Raw genomic sequence first — 23909 nt, 5'->3', positions numbered from 1 at the left:
CCTCTTGTACCCAACCCAACCCAACAATCTCTTTGTGTCCACCGCAAAAAGCATTTCCCTTTTCATATCTGTATGTGGCATGATTGATATCCTTGGGATATCTGTTTACCATTCAACTGCTTATCAAGTGACCTGTCCATGGTGATAGGTTGTAATAATGATGGTACAAACTCGGGTGTTCCTGTTGCTGTATGTATAGTTGACAGCTGTGCTCTGTCTGTCTGTCTACGCAGCTGCTGATGTCCGTGTTTGAGAACAGCATGAGAACATTTGGTGTGTTGGAGAATGACCCCTACGACTGGGAGAGGAGCGGCATCGATGGCACTCTGACCATCAACACAAACTGCACCACGCCCCAGCACCACACCCGCCTGACCCCAGCAAACTTCATGTAGGTGCCACTGGTTCACAAAAAAATCATTCAATCAATCCATTTTGATTTGATATAGAGTTGTCAGAGGGCGCTTTCAAAGGTTTAAAACAGACGAGGACAGTTACAATGCAGTCACAGTGAGCAAAGGAGTCAATATATATTCATCAGTCACTGAGGAGAGAAAATTAATTCATTTTTTAAAACCTTGGCTGAAAATTTGACTGTAGTATACCTGGTTAATACTCAGTCATTCAGCTAAAGCATAGGTGGCCACACTTCGCCTTTCTGCATTCATAATGGTCATTTTGTCATTCATTTGCAGTGTTTCATTCAAATTTACGTCAACAAAATCTCTTCAGTGGCTTGCCTTAACAGCCCTCTGCCCTTCAACTGATTAGAGGAAGTACCCTATATTTGTGAACAGTAATCAACAAGTAGGTAGTCATTGACTTCTGGGTCAGTGTATTCCACCACCTTGATCACACAGAGAAATCAGCTGGCCATGACTCTCAACCCACATTGCATCATCCACTCATATTACTGTCACATTACCTACACTATGATGTGAGAAGTAGTAATTTGCTGACGGTGCTTTCCTGCAGTATGGCCAATGCTTCCCTGGTGCCAGGAGACCTGATGAGGGAGAACACTGATGAGGTGCTACAGGACGAGCAGCTGAGCGATGGCGAGAACAACTGTCCGGAGAGGGTTGTCCCTGGCTCGCCAGGCCTGCTGCCCCAACAGCAGGCTATCGATGTCTGGGAGGTTAACCACTACCGCAACCAGGTCGCATTGCCCGCCTGGAAGGTAGGACCAGCCCCAGGTCACTGATCCTCATAGAGAAGGACACAAGCAAATAGTGTTACTGCAAGAGTCCCAGGGGTCCATTCCAATTCCATTTCCAGATGATTTCCCGAATAGGAATTAGCCAGTTAAACTAAGGAATAACTATATAAGAGTATACAGAATTAGAATTGAGCTGATTGTATTGATGTGGGATTGGAATTGCACAAAATGAATTGACCCCAACTCTGCTAGCTAGGGGTGCACAACGGGGGTCTTTGAGGGCTGCAGTTTTTTTAAATTGGACCAATGAAGCCAATAATGCCAAAAAACAAAGACAGCGAGGTCCACCAGAATCACAGTTGTGCACCCCTGACTTACAGTCTATGTTGTAAACAAGTCGTGATGTACTAGCATTGTGCGCGGTTCTCATTTCAGAGTACTCCAGTTTCACTGTAAGTCTTCGCACTGAACCACTCAATTGAACACTTATTTCAATCGATAATTTTCCTGAATGAAATGACTCGCAGCTCCTAAAAGGTTCAGATTAAACATTCTGCATTTAAGCATTTTTTAAATGCGAGTTCATACAACAGAAAATACTGTTCTGAGGACTAAAATGTAATGTCCTGATCTAGCTGCATTTGTCCTCACTGATGCTTTGTTTTTGGTAGTAGTCCTTAATGGGCAGCAGTATGGAGTAGCTGTGTATAGAAAAACATAAAAACAACAAAAAAAGACATAATTTTATTGTAATGTATAAAACAGCACAATTCTTAATTTTAAAAATCATATTTGTACTCTCAGCATCCATTATGGTCTACCCTCAGAAACAAGGTTTAAACCAGACAACTGTGATAGTGGGACTGTGTAACCCCCTAACAATGACTAAACATTTGAAATTCCCCCATGCTGCTTTCTAGCTTTTCGCTGTGGAACTGCTGATTAAATATGCAGTACAGTGCTTCCATCAATGACATGCCATGACTGTTTCCCCATCCCTCCCAACTAGGCAGCCACAGAGGAGGAGCACAGTCCGAACCAGGGGAACCAAAGTCCGTATGCTGGGCCCAGCCTGGGGTCACCTGCCAAGGTCCGCTCAGAGACGGCCCAGTCCGAGCTCCACTCTCCCCTGCTAAGGAAGATGCGGCCCTTCTATAGTTCTGACCTGGAGAGGTTGCGGACTCTGGAGCCCAAACCCAACACAGAACGATTCTTGGAGGCCTGGTGTGTACAGCAGACCCAACCCCCCCCATCTGTCCCTGGTTAAGAGCTATAGCATGCATCCCCAAGTTTAGTCTTGAAGGGCTGCAGTGTCTTCAGGTTTTCATTCCACTTCTCAAATCTTAAATTCCTAATGCAGAGCTTTGTTGGCCTTAAAGAACCTGTATAACTCCCTGCCCGACTTCTGAGAGTGTCTGTGATTTAACAAGTGCTGGAATGGGGAGATGGGGTCAATGCTTATTTTGTGGTCTGATGTAATGATGGATAGTTGGACAGGTACTTTAACATGGTGCAAGGGTGGCACAAAAAGGCTGACTGGGAAGGCACTACATTGCCCAGACACCCTGAGGAATGAATCGGCACTAGGGAACACCTGACTTGCAGGGCTCCAATGATTGGCCAATACCTCCTTAAAATACTTTATTTGAACCAAGTGGCATAAAGTGCACTAGGAATGTATCTTTATGTTGAACACTATATTTACATACACACAAGTAGACAATCACAACACTCTCTGTCTTGCTCCCACACTCTTTCTCTCTATACCTCTCGCTCTTTCTTTCTACACTTCTCTTTCTCAATATACCTCTCTCTCTCTCTATACCCCTCACACACCTTCACTGTTCCTCATGGACTCTCTCTGCCCACAGCATTGGGAAGCAGAACGGTACAGCCCTGGACAACGAGGGTGACCAGTCTGGGATGGCCGGCAGTGGCGGCGGAAGGCGCATTGAGCGTGTGTGGCACTACGATGAGGAATTCCTGCCGGGGGGATCCAAGCCAAGTTCCCCTGCATCACCAGAACAAGGCGAGGGGGCAGCCAGCAGTGGCTTCTTAGCCCTGAACCTCAGCTCCGGGCGGCAGGATGTGGACTCCCGTGAGTGGGTTGTGGTGGACCGAGAACAGGACCTTCAAGACTACCTGGAGGGCAGTGGGGGCCAGGGGGCCAAAGCCACTAGCAGCCCTTCAGAGGAAGAGCCAGAGGTCCTGCAACTGGTTGAGGAGATTCCCAGCACAGATCCACTTGGCTCCAGTCCCCCTAGGGATCAGAGGGAGGGTGCTGGGCCTGAGCAGGGGCTGAAGGTGGAGCATCTAGAGCTCAGCGTGGGGCATCTTGGGCAGCTGCCTCCAGTTACTCCAACCAGCCCAGCAGAAGCCCTTGCTGAGGGTGCCCTCACACAGGTAACTCCTTCTAGTTGGATGGATGGGGGGATTACATGGTTACAGCTGGACTTACTGTTCCAGAGACAGCCTTGCATGGATTTTTGTTAACTGCAGAAAGATTTGAGCCCAATGCTTAGAGATTTGTGGTCTGAGTATATTAGAACATTAACAACTGCACATCTAAATTGATCTCAATGCTTATTAAAAAAAATAGATGTTAGAAACTGAGCATGGTGGTCAATGTCTTAGGAATGTGGATGGCCTCTAAAATTCAATAACCGCTTCGTCCAGTTTGTCGGTGAGCTTGAGCCTAACCTGTCATACAGTGGGCAGGAAACACCCTGGAGGGGTGCTATTATAGTTTGCTTTTAATTGCAGATCTTGTGTTGTTTTAGTAATGGAAAAGTAGGCTGCTTAATATAATTTCATGTCCTGCAGCCTCTGGTCTAGGTAGGGCATTTAGTTGAAGAGCTCCATGACTCTCAAATGAGCTCATCACAAAAAATCAAGTCTACATTATGATCCTCCATTGAGGATGCAATAAAATAATCCTTCTGCGGTTGACCTGTAGTTTATAAGTTCTGTAATTTGGCTGTACAAATCAAGATCCAATTACGCACATCATGTCTGTTGTAACACTGGCTGCAAATTAATGCGCAAAAACCTGATCTTCCTTATTAACACATTTCTTATTCAATGCAACTAACTTTAATTTAGTTCTTAAAGGATTCTTCAGCACACTCCTATGAATAAGAAGGAACAGCTGAGCTGTTAAATGACATTAAATTACTAATATAAACCTTGGAATTAAACACAATTATTAAAAGTCTCATTAAAAGTATAACACTTCAAAATTGTAATAACAATCTAATCATTCAATTTCAGCTGTTAAATAAGGTGAGTTTTCAGTGGCAGATTTTGTTTAATACCACAGAAATAAAGTGTTAGACATAGCAATACTGACTCTTCACCCAACTATTTTGTAATTAAAGAAGCAATGGCCCTCCTTAATTGTGAACAAGCATGACATTTTAATGACTGTGGCAAAACTATTTATGTAATTACTTATCTTTCAGTTTCCTTGTTCATTTCCAGGGTGTTTGCAGCTCAGTTATTCCAATGCTTTAGAAACTGCAATTTGATTCTGTTGTTTTTGCTGGTTAAAACTTGTTTTTCAGTTTTGGCACATAACATCACTTCTCTGCTGTTAATTATTCCAAAAGAAAGTAACTTAAAGAAAATCAGATTGTAACTAGTTCAATGTGCTGAGCACTGCTATAATTTGTACGGTGCTGAAGAAAAGTTAATTATATTTTAATTTAAGTTATATTAGTTTCTATATATCCAGTGTGCTGTGGGCAGCTGTTAAACGGGAACTGCACTCCATTTTCATTTTCAGTGCGCTGTCAACATGGGCAAATTCAGTTTGTGTGGCAGGCACTTCACTTCAGATATGTTTTAACGGATCTCAAAGCAGAATTAACGAGTGACTAACAAAAAGATGTAAGAAAAATCAAGTCAGTAGACGGAGCCGGTCAAGTGTTTACACTACTGGGATCAAATGCATAGGGGGCATAGGGATCTGTACCATCTCCCTGAGAGGTGCATTTGATCTGATCGCCGAGCGTTTACACTGCCACTTCTGATCCTGATCAAGTGCTATCGATGCATTTGATCCGGATCAGAAATGGCAGTATAAATGTGCCTATTGTGATAGGTTCATTTTTTAGAGGAAAAGCATTGAGTACTGAAAAAAATTGTCATTTTATTTAGCCTTTTCCGCAAAGTGCAATAATAGAGAAAGAAAACTAAATATCCTCTTCATGGATGTACATGCTCAAAAAAATACTAAAACAAGACGCTTCCTAGTTGCAAAGATGCGGCAATTGCTTTTTTCCTACTGCAAACAGAAGAAAGATCTAAATAAGGAGATACTTTTAATCTATTTCATTTATATCCTACATAGATCTATAACATGGGGAAAAAACACTAACAAAACACCAGCTAAAATGCGTATTGTCAACCAATAATTACCCATAAAGTGAATCTGTAGCCTACTCCCTCTCTCTCTCTCTCTCTGGGCACACACTCAAGTGCTTTATTGTAACGAAAAACAACAAGTATTTCTAGTGCTATAATTTAAGTATTTATAATTTATTGAAATTTATTTTATAATGTTTTCAATATTAGTATAGGCATTACTACCTGTATTGCTAGGCAATATATATTAAAATAATTAGTTTATTAATTTGTTCGTTTATGTCCAGTTAGGTCCATAAATATTTGGACAAGAACACAATTGTCATCATTTTGGCTCTGTACACTGGAATTGAATTTCAATGGAATTGAAAGGAAACAATCCAAATTGGGTGAATGGTGTAGGAATTATATGTGGTCCCCCCATTTTAGAGGCTCAAAAGTAATTGGACAAACTGGAAGAGTCTGGAACCCATACAGTGAGGGAAAAAAGTATTTGATCCCCTGCTGATTTTGTACGTTTGCCCACTGACAAAGAAATGATCAGTCTATAATTTTAATGGTAGGTGTATTTTAACAGTGAGAGACAGAATAACAACAAAAAAATCCAGAAAAACGCATTTCAAAAAAGTTATACATTGATTTGCATGTTAATGAAGGAAATAAGTATTCATTGCCAATGAACATCTGAATGATTCAGAGGAGAACTGGGTGAAAGTGTAATGGTCAGATGACCAAAATCGAGCTCTTTAGCATCAACTCAACTCGCCGTGTTTGGAGGAGGAGGAATGACCCCAAGAACACCATCCCCACCGTCAAACATGGAGGTGGAAACATTATGCTTTGTGGGTGTTTTTCTGCTAAGGGGACAGGACAACTGCACCGCATCAAAGGGACGATGGACGGGGCCATGTACCGTCAAATATTGGGTGAGAACCTCCTTCCCTCAGCCAGTCTCCAGACCTTAATCCCATAGAAAATCTGTGGAGGGAGCTGAAGGTTCAAATTGCCAAACGTCAGCCTCGAAATCAATGACTGCCCGAAGTCTGAAACCCATAGACATCACCAGATGCTGGGTTTCTTCCCTGGTGATGCTCTGCCAGGCCTATACTGCAGCTGTCTTTAGTTCCTGCTTGTTCTTGGGGCATTTTGCCTTCAGTGTTGCCTTAGAAATCAAAACTAACAGGATTAAGATTTAAAATTTTGGGGTGCAGTTCTCCTTTATATTGTGTCCAAAGCACACACAAGCCAGGGCGAAGGCATCAGACAGAGCTCTCAATGCAGCTCTCACTGATAACACTGCAGGCTCAATCTCGGTCAGTCTTGCTACAGAGGCTGAGGAATTCCTGTCATTTCAATTTCACCAAATTCCCCCCCACCCCAATTAGAAAATCCCAGTCACAATGACTAAAAGATGTAGCCCTTGGTCAAACCTGCAATCTCTGGACTACAGCACGCAGAGAAGTCTACTGTATTTCAACTTCTGTGTGTCTACAGTTGGTGTCTCTTTGGTCTGTCAGCTCTGCCTTTACACTGTCTGACTCCAGAGCAACATGATCTGAGAGTTTGGAAGCATTGTTTTGCCTAGACTGTACACCATTCACATTTGATTTTTATTTAGGGATAGAACAATGATAGTGGTTTTTAGAGAATGACTCTTGAAGTATTGCTGGGCTCTGATTGTTAGTGCGAGTGCGCTTGAATGTGCATGTATTTTTGTTTTATTCTCACTTGTCCTTGTAGTGTGATGCCTCAATAATGAACTAGGACAATAACCCAGTGCTACTGAATGCTTCCATGGAGAGAGATTAGGGATATTGTGCTGTCTGTGATTTATTTATTTATTTTCCCTCCATGCTTGCAGACAGTGCCTTCCATTCCGTTTCTCTTTATTGCCCCTAGGGGGATTAGCATAGGATCTTGAGAATATGTTCCAGTCAGCTATACAGCAAAAAATGTATGACCTTGCCATTTCGCTTTTTGTATCAAAGGAAATTCTGTAGGTTATAGGAAGCAGATTTTTCGCTGTGTGATTTACAGGAATTGTGTACATTTGTGTGAATAGAGAAGGCTACTGTGGGTAGAGCAGGTACATATGAGTATTTTGGAGCATACAGATACCTTTACTTCTGTGTGTCTGTCTGTCTGTCTCCGTCCCTGTTATATGCAGTGTTGGTTGTCTTAGCCGTTTTTTTAATATGCTTTTGCTGGGATGTGAATTACTACAGTGCTTTTTAGGCTTTGAAATCTTCAGTGTCTGAATGCAGCTCACTCAGTAGCTCTAGATGTTGAGAGGATAACCTGATTTAGCCCCCATGATTTTTATCTTCCTGCTATCTTCACACATAAGTGTTTTTGTGTTTTTTGTTTTTTGTTTTTAACTGTAGGATCATAACAAGTCATTTTAACACATCCGTCATTGGGGTTTGCATGCTGCACAGTTTCTGAAGTGAAATTGTTGTTGTTGTTCTCATCCCTTCTTGAGGAACTGTTGTCCAAATTGTACAGTATAAAAGTAAAGAGGAGATTTTGAGAGAACATCAGTATTTAAAATAAATATATAAAACAGATTGACATGTCCAGGTGTTTAGGGGTAAAGAAGATGATTGTCATGGATCATTTGTTTTCTTTACTTCAGTTTATGTTGCATAACATACAGTTAGGTCCATAAATATTTGGACAGTGACACAATTGTCATCTTTTTGGCTCTGTATGCCACCACAATGGATTTGAAATTAAACAATCAAGATGTGCTTTAAGTGTAGACTTTCATCTTTAATTTGAGGGTAGATACATCCAAATTGGGTGAACGGTATAGGAATTACACCCTTTTTTATATGTGGTCCCCCCATTTTAGGGGCTCAAAAGTATTTGGACAAACATACATAATCATGAATTTATTGTGAGTTTCACTACTTAGTTGCAAATCCTTTGCAGTCAATGACTGCCCGAAGTCTGAAACCCATAGACATCACCAGATGCTGGGTTTCTTCCCTGGTGATGCTCGGCCAGGCCTGTACTGCAGCTGTCTTTAGTTCCTGCTTGTTCTTGGGGCATTTTGCCTTCAGTTTTACCTTAGAAATCAAAACAAACCAATCAGGGAAATAGCAAAACATTAGGTGTGACCAAATCAACTATTTGGTACATTTTTTAAAATAAAGAACGCACTGGTGAGCTCAGGAAAACAACTGTGGTGGGATGACAGAATAATTATTTCCCTGGTGAAGAAAAAACCCTTCACAACAGTTGGCCAGATCAAGAACACCCTCCAGGAGGTAGGCGTATCTGTGTCAAAGTCAACAATCAAGACAAGACTTCACCAGAGTAAATACTTTTGAGCCCCTACAATTGGGGAGACCACATATTAAAATGGGTGTAATTCCTACACCGTTCACCCAATTTGGATTAACTACCCTCAAATTAAAGATGAAAGTTGGTGTACAGAGCCAAAATAATGACAATTGTGTCACTGTTACATATAGAACGACTTAATTTTTTTTTGTGTGTAGCTGGATCTCCCCATTTCAGTTGGCTTATATGGTCAATGGACCATAAACTAGGAAATGCTGTTTACTCAAATAGGGCTATTTCAAAGTAATCGCTTTTGGAAGCAGTATTAAACAAAGAAAATCATCCAAACTTAGATTTGTTTCAGACTTAACATTTTGGAATGCACTTTTGTTAATGCTAGCCCATGAGAGGTTCACCACACCCATTTTAAAATGTAATGAAACCGAATGATAGGTTAGGTTGCGAATGCAACCCCAGTTGTCTGAGAAAGGAAGGGGAGGGGTTTTACCTTGTTTACATTGGAACATCATCAGAACATCTTTCTATCAAAGCTACCTATTGGCCCCTGTGTCGGTCACTCAAACAGGTCCCTTCCTGCTTCCTGTTTGTATATGGTGATGCGCACACAGGAACTTCTTCTTTGCTGGGAGACTTAGATTCCCGCGTGACCTTGCAACCCTTGGGCAGTGCTTCCTTTTTCAGATAACCAGGTTTGCATTCACAACCTATCGTTATCTTTCAAGGCAGAAGCACTGCCCATGGGAGAGGGGTTACAGTATAAGCAAACCGTCGCAAGGGAGGTGGCAATGAGCTTGTAAGGGAGCCTGCCCCGAGCCGTACCTGCTAGGGGGGCCTCACTGAACCAAGTCTCGATAGAGACTGCAGAGACCCCTTGGGGCCATATCTAGGCAGCCCTGGAAGCGAAGACCGCAATCATGCTACACCATGAACAGTAATTTAAGAATGGTGTGCAAAGCGGACAAGCTCTACTGTACTGTAAAACAAACTAGCTATATACACTGCTGGGTGCAGGAACCACCGCATGCACCCTCTGCGCAACACAGGAGCATGCCACTTGCTCTACTAGCTCTACTAGCCAACAAGCTCTACTATGGTGAAATTAACTATATACACAGTGGGGTGACGAACCAGCTCGATTGCCCTCCGCTGGAAGTAGCAGCAGCAGCAGCGTGTACTAGCACTAGCACAGCTAAGGCAGACCTGCTGTCTAAGAACCATATGCATAGTGGGGTACAGGGTACCAGGAGAATCTCACCCAGGTGCTTGAATGGAAGGCATAGGAAGGGAAACAGTTCAACATCACTCCATCCGAGGTAGTTGCCAGGAAGTGAAGCCAGCGCCGGGTTCACATCCAGCCTGTAGAACCGAACAAAGATGTGTGGCGAGGCCCAGTTCCCGGCCACACAAATGTCTGCCAGGGGAATGCCTTGAAAATGGGCCCACGATGTGGCTATGCCTCAAGTCAAGTGTGCCACCAATTGTTCAGGCACCGGGGCCCCAGTCAACTCGTAGCCCATGGTAATAGTGTCCACAATCCAGTGCGAGAGGCAGAGCATAACCCTGAAGCCATCTCCCGCAAAATGGACACATGGAGCATGTACACGCTCGCTCACTGGTTTATAAGACATGGTTGCCAGCAAAAACATGTTCTTCAATGACACTAGCTGGTCAACCGATTGTAGTGGTTCAAATGGGGCCTTTGAAAGTACAGCCACTACTACATCAAAGCCGGCGGAGGAGCACCTCATGCAGGCGAGGTCTCTTGACCTCGGATTTACTGCCACTCCATGCGCTCTCGATGTGGAAGAAAAGACCTGAAAGGCAAAACTACCACACCAACTCGTCTAGCAGTCAATATATATATCAGAATATATTAAAAACGACTAGAGTAAGTATATCTGTGTAATAAACCAAAACTGAGGCGCAGCCGGAGGACTGGGACATGCACTGCACAGCATGGTCTAGTTGTAAAATAAGTATTTACATACACAATACAGATTTTACTGTAGCGACTCAGTGGGTGGATATATTATATTATAAATACATATACTACCAGTCAAATGTTTTAGAACACCCACATTTTTCCAGTTTTTATTGAAATGTAAGCAGTTCAAGTCCAGTGAATAACCTGAAATGGTACAAAGGTAAGTAGTAAACTGACAGAGGTAAAAAAATTATTCAGATGGTCACAGATCACTCAGTTTCCATCAGATTCATCCAGTATATATTGTTTGATGTTTATCAAACACAGAGAAGTTCAGATCCAATTATGTAAATTCGTTGTCTGGTTCCAGAATATGAGATTTTCTATTCCTACTCAGTATCCCCCACATTAAAAAACAATTTTTTCACATCATAGAACGCTTCATATCATTAGAAAGCTGAGTCTCAGCTTTCATGGGATACCAAACACTTGGCAAACAACACAACAGTTAAGAGTACACATGGGATTAAAGAGAAGCACACGGATTTAGTGCCCTTTTAAGTGTACCAGAGGGGTTTGTCAGCTTAAGGGGTTAAGGGATTTCTTTTTTATCTACAATTGTTTATTTGTTTTATGCTTTAATTTCAGAGTACATTGAGACATTAAACTGTGTAATTGTTTTTTTTTTTTTTTTAGATAAATGGAGGTGTTCTTAAACTTTTGACCGGTAGTGCGTGCGTGCGTGCGTGCGTGTGTGTGTATATATATATATATATATATATACCTAAAGGATTATTAGGAACACCTGTTAAATTTCTCATTAATGCAATTATCTAACCAACCAATCACATGGCAGTTGCTTCAATGCATTTAGGGGTGTGGTCCTGGTCAAGACAATCTCCTGAACTCCAAACTGAATGTCTGAATGGGAAAGAAAGGTGATTTAAGCAATTTTGAGCGTGGCATGGTTGTTGGTGCCAGACGGGCCGGTTCACGCACAACCATTTCTAGGGATTACAAAGAATGGTGTGAAAAGGGAAAAACATCCAGTATGCAGCAGTCCTGTGGGCGAAAATGCCTTGTTGATGCTAGAGGTCAGAGGAGAATGGGCCGACTGATTCAAGCTGATAGAAGAGCAACTTTGACTGAAATAACCACTCGTTACAACCGAGGTATGCAGCAAAGCATTTGTGAAGCCACAACACGTACAACCTTGAGGCGGATGGGCTACAACAGCAGAAGACCCCACCGGGTACCACTCATCTCCACTACAAATAGGAAAAAGAGGCTACAATTTGCACAAGTTCACCAAAATTGGACAGTTGAAGACTGGAAAAATGTTGCCTGGTCTGATGAGTCTCGATTTCTGTTGAGACATTCAGATGGTAGAGTCAGAATTTGGCGTAAACAGAATGAGAACATGGATCCATCATGCCTTGTTACCACTGTGCAGGCTGGTGGTGGTGGTGTAATGGTGTGGGGGATGTTTTCTTGGCACACTTTAGGCCCCTTAGTGCCAATTGGGCATCGTTTAAATGCCACGGCCTACCTGAGCATTGTTTCTGACCATGTCCATCCCTTTATGACCACCATGTACCCATCCTCTGATGGCTACTTCCAGCAGGATAATGCAGCATGTCACAAAGGTCGAATCATTTCAAATTGGTTTCTTGAACATGACAATGAGTTCACTGTACTAAACTGGCCCCCACAGTCACCAGATCTCAACCCAATAGAGCATCTTTGGGATGTGGTGGAACGGGAGCTTCGTGCCCTGGATGTGCATCCCACAAATCTCCATCAACTGCAAGATGCTATCCTATCAATATGGGCCAACATTTCTAAAGAATGCTTTCAGCACCTTGTTGAATCAATGCCACGTAGAATTAAGGCAGTTCTGAAGGCGAAAGGGGGTCAAACACAGTATTAGTATGGTGTTCCTAATAATCCTTTAGGTGAGTGTATATATATACACACACACACACACACATATATACATATATATATGTGTGTGTGTGTATATATATATATATATATATATATATATGTATATATATATATGTATATATGCGTGTATATATATATATATATATATATATATATATATGTATATATGTATGTATATATATATATATATGTATATATGTATATATATGTATGTATGTGTGTGTGTGTGTATATCGATCAGCCATAACTTTAGGACCACTGACAGGTGAAGTGAATTACACTGATAATCTTGTTTTAATGGCACCTGTCAGTGGGTGGGATATATTAGGCAGCAAGTGAACATTTTGTCCTCAAAGTTGATGTGTTAGAAGCAGGAAAAATGGGCAAGTGTAAGGATCTGAGCGACTTCTACAAGGACCAAATTGTGATGGCTAGACGACTGGGTCAGAGCATCCCCAAAACTGCAGCTCTTGTGGGATGTTCCCAGTCTGCAGTGGTCAGTACCTATCAAAAGTGGTCCAAGGAAGGAAAAGCAGTGAACCGGCCACAGGGTCATGGGCGGCCAAGGCTCATTGATGCACGTGGGGAGCGAAGGCTGGCCCGTGTGGTCCGATCCAACAGACAAGCTACTGTAGCTCATATTGCTGAAAGAGTTAATGCTGGTTCTGATAGGAAGGTGTCAGAACACACAGTGCATCGCAGTTTGTTGCGTATGGGGCTGCGTAGCCACAGACCAGTCAGGGTGCCCATGCTGACCCCTGTCCACTGCCGAAAGCACCTACAATGGGCACGTGAGCATCAGAACTGGACCACGGAGCAATGGAAGAAGGTGGCCTGGTCTGATGAATCACGAGTTCAAGGTGTTGACTTGGCCTCCAAATTGCCCAGATCTTAATCCAATCGAGCATCTGTGGGATGTGCTGGACAAACAAGTCCAATCCATGGAGGCCCCACCTCGCAACTTACAGGACTTAAAGGATCTGCTGCTAACGTCTTGGTGCCAGATACCACAGCACACCATCAGAGGTCTAGTGGAGTCCATGCCTTGACGGGTCAGGGCTTTTTTTGGACCTTCACAATATTAGGCAGGTGTATCAGTGTATATAGACAGCCAACCGAAAGCGCAGTCTGTGTGCAGTTTCGTGCTAAACCTTGGGCAGTGCAGTTATCTCAAAAGATAACCCATATTGAACCACATATTGACCATTTTATTTGCTTCGTATCTCCTCCCTCCCATGTTCTTTTCTTTATTTCTTAGCCAACATCTTGAACATGTCTGTATAAGCTCAAGATGCTATGTGCTCTAACCCAGACCACTGTGCAGATCAAGTTTTGTTATCACCCAGATGTTGCCTTTTCCATTTGCTTCTCTATTTTGAAAGCCAGCCAGAAGTGCAAAGCTTGTGATCAGCCTTCTCATGCCTCTCCTCCTCCACCCACAAACCAACCCTCCCCTCCTCATGTTCTCACAGCTCCCCACCTCTCCTCCTTCACTTCCCGAGCCCTGCCGGATCACCAGCCCCCTTCTCCGTTCCCCGAGCCCGCTAGCTCTCCTCTCCACTCTCTCGGACCCCCTGCACCAGCGAGCGCCCGGCCTGAGACGGAGCCAGTCAGCTGATCACCCCGCCGTCCTCACCCGCTCGCCTGGCCACCGGAAGCTGCCTGCCGTCCCTGGGGGGGCCAAGTACCCCTCAGTCATTCGCATCTCCCGAGCCCAGCTCCAGCAGGTGAATATCCAACCCCCTCCCCCACCCCCCCTTTCCACCTCCCCATCTCCCCCACCAAGGGCACTCCCCCCCCCCCCCATCTGCCTATTTTTTTCCTTTCGTCCTCAATGTTTTGAGTCGCTAAGACTACGGCTTCAAGTTCAACTGGTCTACTGGCAGATCGCGACACTCTTTTAGCCTATGGATGTCAGTTCCAGGTGCCTTCTCTCACTGAAGCACAAGCAACCTTATGCAAATAGAAATACACTCTGATTACAGGTGAGGCACAACTTAGATCAGTGGCTGCCAGTCCTGGTCCAGAAGCACCCCCATCTCTGCTGGCTTTGGTTGCTGCTGAGCTCTTGATTGAACCCTTAATTCAACTCATGGTTGTCCCATTTCAAACTGTTCAGTTGTTTTCAACTCTTAAACAACGCAGATCAATCAGGTAAGTAGGAAATAATGGGTCTGGAGTTAAAAACCACAGACACTGGGCTCTACCAGGAACCACTGACTCCTGATCAGTCCTGGGGTAGCCCCTTTGTCTGCTGGGTTTATGTTCCAGCAGAGCGCTTGCTTTCTTTATTGAAATCTCAGCTTTTTAACAGCAGACAATAACTAAAAGGTCCAACCTTTAGTTAAATTAAGGGTTCAGTTGAGTAATTTAGGGCTAATCTAGACCTGAAGATACAGGTTGTACCCAGGACCAGGGTTGAGAATCAGGGTTGACTAAGATCATTGTTTTAAAACTCCACTTTTCAAAACCTACTGGATTCTTCTGTTCTGTACTGCACTTAACTCTTTTGCAGGCCTAAAACAGGTTACAAAGTATAGTATCCCCTCTGTCAGGCATTGGTTACGACAGCAGTCTCCCTGAGGTAAAAAAGAAGGATCAATAAGATCATTAAGCTTCCCAAAAGCATGTCTGTTAAAGAGATCAAGTTACATTTGAATATTTTCATCTTGGTGACTGCATTTTAAAGCATAACATGCTTAAACACATTTCTGTTTACTGTAACACTTGTGATGAGATGACTTGATTTGTTTGTTCTACCCAGTCTGTCTTTGCTCTGTATCTTGTCTCATTGTAGTGTCTGACATGTTTGACTGTTGGCAAGGTTTAGCTTTTGCTTGGTATTTTCAGCTTTTTTGGCAGGTGTTTAGGACAGAAATCCAGTTGTCAGTGTACTGATTCATTCAGTTTCTCTGTTGCATTTGCCTTGTAAGCGACTGTTTGGTAATCTTGTCGGTGGCCTTTTATTATCCAGGGCATGTGTTCCTCTCTAGGTAGTAGGTTTAGCATGTGTGTTCTGGCATCTGGATCTCATCCCCTGCCTGCTTTCTCTTGGAATCCGCATGATGTGTGTAAATGTTATCCACAGCTGTCAATTCTGTAAGGCCAAGCTCCCCCTCTTCCTGATTATCAACATTGTCTGAATCTATTTCTGATCAATCCTGAAGTCTTTTGGGGAAAAAACACTTTTCAGAAGTTCTTATGTATGTATGTTATAGTAAATAACAATCAAAGCCATTGATGTTGACTCCTGGTCCTAGATTTGTATCAGTGACTTAAATACCACCTTTGAAACAGTGGTAATGAAAAATATAACCAATAAGATCATCCTGTTCTTCTGCAGGACCAGGTGTTAATACAGAAGAAATGGCGCAAAACCTGGCGATCAAAGTGGAGATTGTATATCTCCGTTCCTCAAATATCAAAATTAAATGAAGTGGGTTGTGGTATGGTTATAGTTGTCAGGGACATTCAAGAGCCAAGGCATGGAGATCATTGTGAGGAAGAGAACAAGAGATTAAGTTCAGTTGGGAGGTGGGAGGGGTATACAATCTATGCAAAAGCATTTCTAACCAGGACTCCTCCACTAGTGCAGTGGATTTTTATTGTATTTTTTTTATTTTATAATTTATTTATTTATTATACTTTCTGTCTTGTGAAGCTGACTGCTCCCCGGCCCTCGGTGCTGTCCTCTCAGTCTGCCTCTGACAGCGCTCCACAGTGCCTCTTGCTGGAGAGACGGGAGGGAGACTGCCAGCCCATGGACATCACAGCAGACATGTACTCACCGCAGGAGCAGGCAGGAGAGCAAGGTATTTCTGGGTGTGATGGGCCTGAGGAAAGGGCTCTCTCCAAGGCTGCCACCCCCACGGACTCACTGGCAGAAAAGCTGGCCAACGGGGAGGCGGGGCAGAATCCACCCAGCCCTGTGCCGAGCCAGGTGTCCCCACGCCAATCGCCAAGCCTGCAGAAGAGCCCCGTGCTTGCCAATGGCAACCTTTCCCCCAGCGCTGAAAGCTTGGGCGGAAGTGGTGGCGGCACCTTCCCTGAACTCAAAGACCCAGAGGGCAATTCTGGATCCCCCGATCACTCCACAGAGCCACACGGCCGCCCCCTGGAAGACAAGGTTCAGATCCCACCTGGGAATGGTGAAACTGTGATGGCTTCCACCCCGCTCCCCAGGAAGAACCCAACACGAAGGCTGAGCCGCATCCCAGTGCTGGAGCCAGGGCTGTTGGACTCGCCCCCCCCCGGCTCGGCCAAGGAGAAGCTTCTGCAGAAGAAGGCGCACCACTCCGACCCCACCCACCCTGTCTCAGACAAGCGCCCTCCGACAGGACTGCGTGGGGAGGCTTCCTCGGCCTCCGACCGTTCCCAGGATGATGAGTCGTGCCTGGGCTCCCGCTCAGACCGGCAGGGTGAGGATCCCCTCTCACTCTCCTCCTCCTCTGGTCCGCTGTCCCGCAAAAGCAAGATCCCCCGACCCGTCCCGGCTCCTGTGTCCATCCCTGTCTCTGATCCACCGACTGGACAGTTCTTCCCACGCCCCCCACCGGGGAAGCCCCCCAGCCGACCAGCTGTGGATGGCAGGTAAGACCAAGAGTCTGCAGTACTTACTCTAATAATCTTGGGGATCTGTTAACATGGATTGGAGAGAAGAAGCGACTTAATAGGGTTTGTAGTCTGGATGACATCTATTGTGTTTTCAGGTAATTTGCATGTCGCGCATTGTTACCAATGAAGCTCCCTCTGCCCCTTTATTGTGTGTTGTTTTAATTTAATGAAATTTACCAATGAACATTGTTAGTTACTTTTGTAAACTCTTGTTTAGTGTTTACCTACTGTGAATAAGATTTCTATTACGTATTAGATTTCTATTGCATTGCAGTATTATCCACATAGGGTTTTACAAGCTACAGACTGTTTACATTTTATAAAAGCACAAAGACTTTGTAGATTCAAACTCCACTTAAAAGCTTGACATATGCAGCATTGCACACTATTGCAGGTTTAAGTGCAGTATTAACTAAGGTGTAGTGCAGTATTTCTACTGATTTAAACAGAAAAGGAAACATTATGAAATTGTATGTCCAGTATGAAATTGCCACCACTGAATACAAAAGCCTATTTTCTGGGGTATACTGGACATGAATCATACAACTATTCATTTTTTTCTGCATGTTCTTCAGATCCAGCTGTGAGAGTAGGCTGTTGAGTGAGTGTTCGTCTTTGCAGGTTGCGACGATACCGGATCCGTGCAAGCAGCAGCAGCGACTCGGACCTGTTCTCCTGCTTGGCCCACATTATGCAGAGCGGGGGTGGCGGTAGCTGCGGCCCCAAAATGCGGGGCTCAGTCCAGGGCAAGGGAAGCCCGGGCTCACCACGCTGTGCCAGGATCCCGCCAGGCAGCCCCTCTGCCCCCCACCGCAGCGCCTCTGCCTCCCCCCGTAGCTCCTCTTCCCTGCAGCGCTCTGTCAGCTCCTCCCCTTCCCGCCACGAACACAGAAGTGGAGGGGGCCTAGGTCGCAGCCGGTCGCCTCCCAGCTTCTCCGGCTCTCCACCGCCCCGTCGCGCCTACCCCCAGGAGACCTGCTGCAGCCGACAGGCTCGCTCCGGCTCCTTCCACTCCCCCCGGGGCAAGGCCTGCAGCCGAGAGGGCAAGTGCTCCAGTAAACTCAGCAGATAGTGATGGGGACACACCAAGGCATCCCTGCACCCACAGAGTTTTGATTGCTAGCATTCTGCTCCAGCACACAGGAGCACTAGCACATTCCTCCTGCAGATAAAAAAATAAATAAAAAATGCATTTACAGTCACGTAAGAAAAAAGACAAAAGGACGATAAAAAGAAACCCAAAATGTTCTTATGTAGATCACCCCACATTTCTGCTCTTTTCCCTTTTTATATATGTTTGTGTGTGTGTGTATACAGCTCTGGAAAAAATTGAGACCACTTAACATAGATTTTTCCAGAGCTGTATGTGTGTGTGTGTGTGTGTATATATATATATATATATATATATATATATATACACACACACACACAAGAGCTGTGTTTTTGGCGGCACATACAATAAATGTTAAAATAAACCTGGATTATTAATTAGGAATGCATATTTGGTTTAACGAAAACTATTATAAAGCAGTTTACTTTAGAGTATTCCACATTGAGAATTTAGACCTCTGAAGTTTTGGTTTAGGAAGAAAAGAGATGAAAACAGCAGGAATGTATGAGTGAGAAGTTAATTAATTTTTTCTTCAGATTAAGAAAACAATTTACATGATCTGGAAGGACAAAAATATGCACGTTATCTTCCAAAAGAAACACACACATACAATTATGTAGATCTTGTGGTGAATTTCAGTCCTGTACCTTTTTACTTGGAATTCTACCAGTGGTAAAGCAGACATGGTCCTGTGACTGAGGGTTTCCAGAATGGAGGTAGACTGGATTGTCCAAGGAGAGAAAGGGAGAGAAATCTGTTGATCAATGCATCAAGAGATGCTCAGTTTAGAAAAATGCTAGACAAGTAATGTAATGATGTAAGGATTTGGAACACCATGCATTGACAGGAATAACAGGATTTGCAGTTTTACCATCAATGCCAAACCACATTCCTGTTTCTCCTCCTATTTTACAGAGTTGCATTTTCCTCCTCTGTAACCCTCTTACTGCACTCTATCTAACCTTCAACTTTAGCATTCCTAGCCCTCTGCAGCCACATGCCGTTGGATAATACTCGGTACGCCTCTTACCAAACGCAATAATTCCTGATGTCTGTGTTATAACTTGAAGAACACACACAGAGCAGCCTTTCAAATGCCACTGTGCATAGGGGGGGATGTAACAGTTTACACCAGTCTATTTAACTTAATTCTTAATTCTCATACCAGATTTATCTTCTGGTTCTGTAGAACTGGGCTACACCAGCAGTGTAAAGTACACACACTGCATTGAGCAGGAGGGGGTCGGGTATGCCATGATTCACTTCAGGCTCCCACGTGAACTGTGTCCGCACTCCAGTTTAATTTCTGAGCCCCTCTACTTTCCGCTCTCCACGGTTCGCTCTTTTTCACTGTATCCATAGTGCGGTTAACAGGAATATAGGACACAGGCAATGCACCTGTGTGTATCCAGATAATCACACTAAACATCTGCATTCGTTTTCCACATTGTGGAGGTAGATTTATTTAATTGACATATTTATTTATTTATTGTTATTTATTATTTATTCATGTATTTATTGAATGCATAGAACCTTTTTCTATTGTGTGCGCTTCAGATTCCCCATCAATAAGTTTCTCATTCTCTTGTAACAGGTCATGCTGCCTTATTAAAATTATATATCTTCACAGAACACAAGCATAGATACAGTGGACTAAATAAAGGGGGTTAAAAACAGAGCGCTGCTTAGATCATCATCACTTGTTCGGAAGAACCTGGAATTGCCAACTACTCCTTGTCCTTAATACAGTGTCCCTTACTAACCTCTTGTCATAGCTTCTTCACAATGAGCCATCCTCAAAAACTCTCCCAAACGGCACTCTCAGGTAGGGCTCAGAGAAGTGCTGCCTGCCTCCATCCTGTGAAAAAGAGCCCCTTTGAATCCATGTGTTAGATGTTTCCATACTGTGAGCATTTGCCACTAACAGAAGGGTATCCAACTGGTTATAATATCTGATGGAATAATCAGATTTTTCTTTCTATTTTTAAATATAATTGTTATTGTCTGGGTAGGATGATGAGCTTGTGTGGGCACTCATGTACCCAGCAAAATGCTCTTTAGTTTCAATAATTTGCACTAACGATATTTGTTAGTATGTAATGTATATAATGTGCAACTACGCATAACCAGTTTGATTCCCTTTGGTATGTGAACTGCTTTGGAAAAAGCCTAAGTTTTCGAAGTGGTCAAAATAACTGAATTTAAGATCCTTGCACCAAAGATGAAATCTACTCCATCTTTAGTGGAAAGGAATTTTTAAATTTTACATGAAACTTGAAGTGATAATTTTACAACTACAAGGGGCATATTTAGGTATGTTGAAGATTCTTAACTTGATGTGCTTTTGGAAAAAACTAAATGCATTTCAGTGCACTACACACTAATCATATCCACTATATTCTTCCTTTTGGGAAATCGCTATACAGTTTAAGGAGTATCAGAGGAGGTGCATTAAACACTGCAGCGGTTCATAATATTTATCTTTTAACTTGTTTTCAATTTTATTTTTTGGTTTAATATAACACAATAGCCATAAAGTCCAGCATCTTAGGCACTTCAGAAAGTTACTAAATACAAACATCACCATTCCCATGTACTGAAATACTATAACCATAATGCTTTCATTTCCTTTGAACTTGTAAGATACTGTAATATAGGTCATATCAATACTATTTGCATGCACTACGAAAAGTAATCAACGTACAAGTATTCATCAGTCCGTCATTTCTCAGAAGATTGTAATCCAAGAAGGACAAACGCTGTAGATATCTCAGATGTAGTATTATGATGATTTTATTTTATTTCATAAATTCATGTGCCTCTGATCAATGTGGGCTTTTCTAGCTTCATTTATTTATTATGTATTATTTTATTGTTATTTTATTTTTATGAAGCTGTCTGGTGTGTTGAGCTAAATACCTTACATTGTTGTTCCCTTTCAAAGCAGGGATATGGGGCTTCTGGCCTAAGAGATATATATGAGCATTGTCCACTGATGCACTTGTATTATGAAGCCAAATGTAAAGATGGACAAGATCTAGTTTGTTGCACTGTGAAGGATTTTTGAAGCAATGTTTTCTAATCAAATTAAATGTTAGATTAAGACTAAAACTATCTTCTCTACCCTAAAATGAGGACAGTACTGAGCCCCCCCACCCTATCTTTAAAAAAGGAAACCAATTTTTAAGGAGAACTTTGTGAGGCTTTTATGAACAAGCAAGCGGTTTGCTTATCTTGTTACCATATATCAAAGCCTCAAACTTGAACTGTCCTCTGTCTGCTTGCAGCACTCTTTCTTTGATCTGACTTCCAACCAGAGTTCTTCAGAAATGCCAGCCCTGTCATTGTATTTGTTTCCAGAATAGCTCACTGTACAGATTGTAGATTATATATTATTCCTCTCTGTGTGTGTATATATATAATATATATATATATATATATATATATATATATATATATATATATATATATATATAGGCTGAGGTGGAGTTGACATCTTCCAATAATTATTTGTAGGTATGGATCACAATTCTATGGGGTGATTTTCCCTGCAACAGTCTAGCACAGGAGTGAATAATTACTGGAACTGTATACAGTAATCTTTTAGCTAATTTAATATGTTACAGCTGTGCCAACATTTATTGATTGATTTTGTGTTTTTGTTTTTATTTCACAAGATCCCCTTAATTTCACTATTTTAAACCTGGCTGAATGTGGAAGTTTTCTGCATATGTGACACTAATGGCTACAGACTGTATAAAGGTATGAAAGTCAGTTGGTTTAATGAAGCTGGTGTTGTAAATGTGACGTTTTAAGACTTGTAAATGTGAAGTATTCAGACTTGTCAAAGGCCTGCAAGTTTTCCCTTGCAGAATGATGGATTTGGGGTGAAAATTAAGTTTGGGAAAGCACGTACATTGTTTAATTAAACATTTGAGTATTCATCACTGCTTCTAACATGGCCTGCATAGTATTGAGAGAAATGCATTGCTCTAGTAATTTACAAAAACGAGAGTATTGATATTCAGCTATTTGATTGTTTATTTTAAGAAGTGAAATCCATATTTTTTTGTTGAAATTACTTAATGAACTACACTACTACAGGGCCCTTTACTTTCTGTTTTGATTTGTACTGCCTTTACCAGATTTTTTGTCAATCTCTTAGTTTCTTAATTTAAATGTAGATTGTTTTGCCTCTGAAGTTTGAATCCATTTGAAGCACAGTAAAAAAAATAGGAAGCAGATTAATGTATTATGGTAAATGTGCCTGGTTTGTGTAGTTTGGGGCTTCCTTTAGTTGCAGTAAACTTTTAAAAACCCTTACATTTTGTGTTTCTGAGATCAACATCCAAAAACATATTACTGGTCAGCCTAAACGAGTGTTCTGATACACTTCTTACCACAGACTATTTCAGTTGCCATCTCCTTTGCATATTTGCAAAAGAAGAACACCTTGATCTATAGAACATTTGATCTGTTATGTCTGCATAATGGAGTGATTGTGTAGCTCAGTCTAAATTGCTCAGTCTAATTGAGTTGAACAAGTTTGTTAGTGTAATGTTAGGTTGATCATGTAAAAGTGTTTCCTGAAAATGCATACATCATAGTGGGGATGGATGGCTTGATCAGTACAGCTCAAAGAACCTTTTACAATCTGTCAAAATAACTCAAGCTATTACTATTTTCAAAAGCTGAATTTCATTGTTATTTTATTTTATTTGAATGCAGCTTTACCTCCATATTTAGGAAAATGTCCAGGAAAGGCTATCGTGCATGTTTGCTACTCTTATAATAATGCTCGAAAACCCATCAACTGATCCCAGATACTATTCACCCCCCCCCCCTCCCCTTGTTAAACACATTGATAATGAACCAACTCTTCTGCAGATCAACATTGCACTATGCTTGAACCCTGGTCCACATTCTTGTTAAGTGTGTAGATAATGTAAAACCTTCAAAGGTATTTTCAGTGTTTTGGTACTTGAACAGTATCCACAATGGGCACTGCATACACCTAACATCTACAGTATAGTGTAACCCAGTGCTCAACAATGAGATGGGATGCATCAGAAGCAGGTGTAGTGTACCATTTTTATTTCAAACATTCACAAGCCAGCAAACTAACCTTAAGTGTAGCTGCTCAGAACTTTTAATATATACTGTAAAAAGTTATAATCATAATAATAATCTTAAGTATTTATAATAAGAAAAATAAGAAGAATAAATGATCAATAACCTGTGCAATGGTGAGAGAAGAAAGTTAAATTAAATTAATTATTTGTTGAAAGTAATGTTTTTACTTTATTGCCAGACTTCCATTTTATTTTCTTCTGCTGTGTACCTTATCTAGTTAACCACACTCTGAAGATATTTTTAGTTTTATTTATTCTAGAGAGAACTAGATAGGGTTTATGTTGCTCTCTTTGTGGCATGTCTATTCGCAAAGCCCACCAGTGCATGTGGGAGTTTGTACTAAAAAT

General features: G+C 42.3%; 1 protein-coding gene across 2 annotated transcripts in view; it reads left to right on the top strand.

Moving 5' to 3' along the window:
• LOC136716739 (tau-tubulin kinase 2) overlaps positions 1-21859 on the top strand; it is an 81507-nt gene extending 59648 nt beyond the window's left edge. The window contains exons 10-16 of one of the 2 annotated variants that reach the window (XM_066694096.1): positions 234-391; positions 976-1180; positions 2169-2383; positions 3031-3562; positions 14177-14431; positions 16366-17294; positions 17940-21859. In XM_066694096.1, coding sequence (XP_066550193.1) covers positions 234-391; positions 976-1180; positions 2169-2383; positions 3031-3562; positions 14177-14431; positions 16366-17294; positions 17940-18390 — 2745 coding nt within the window. In that variant the 3' untranslated portion in view covers positions 18391-21859. The remainder of the gene's footprint in view (positions 1-233; positions 392-975; positions 1181-2168; positions 2384-3030; positions 3563-14176; positions 14432-16365; positions 17295-17939) is intronic. The other variant, XM_066694097.1, reaches the window with a different exon arrangement.
• Positions 21860-23909: the final 2050 nt, after the last annotated feature.

Source organism: Amia ocellicauda, chromosome 21, assembly GCF_036373705.1.
Source record: "Amia ocellicauda isolate fAmiCal2 chromosome 21, fAmiCal2.hap1, whole genome shotgun sequence".
In the NCBI taxonomy this organism is placed as follows: Eukaryota; Metazoa; Chordata; class Actinopteri; order Amiiformes; family Amiidae; genus Amia; species Amia ocellicauda.
The sequence above is the reverse complement of the archived record's forward strand: the minus strand, read 5'-3'. Positions and strand labels throughout refer to the sequence as shown.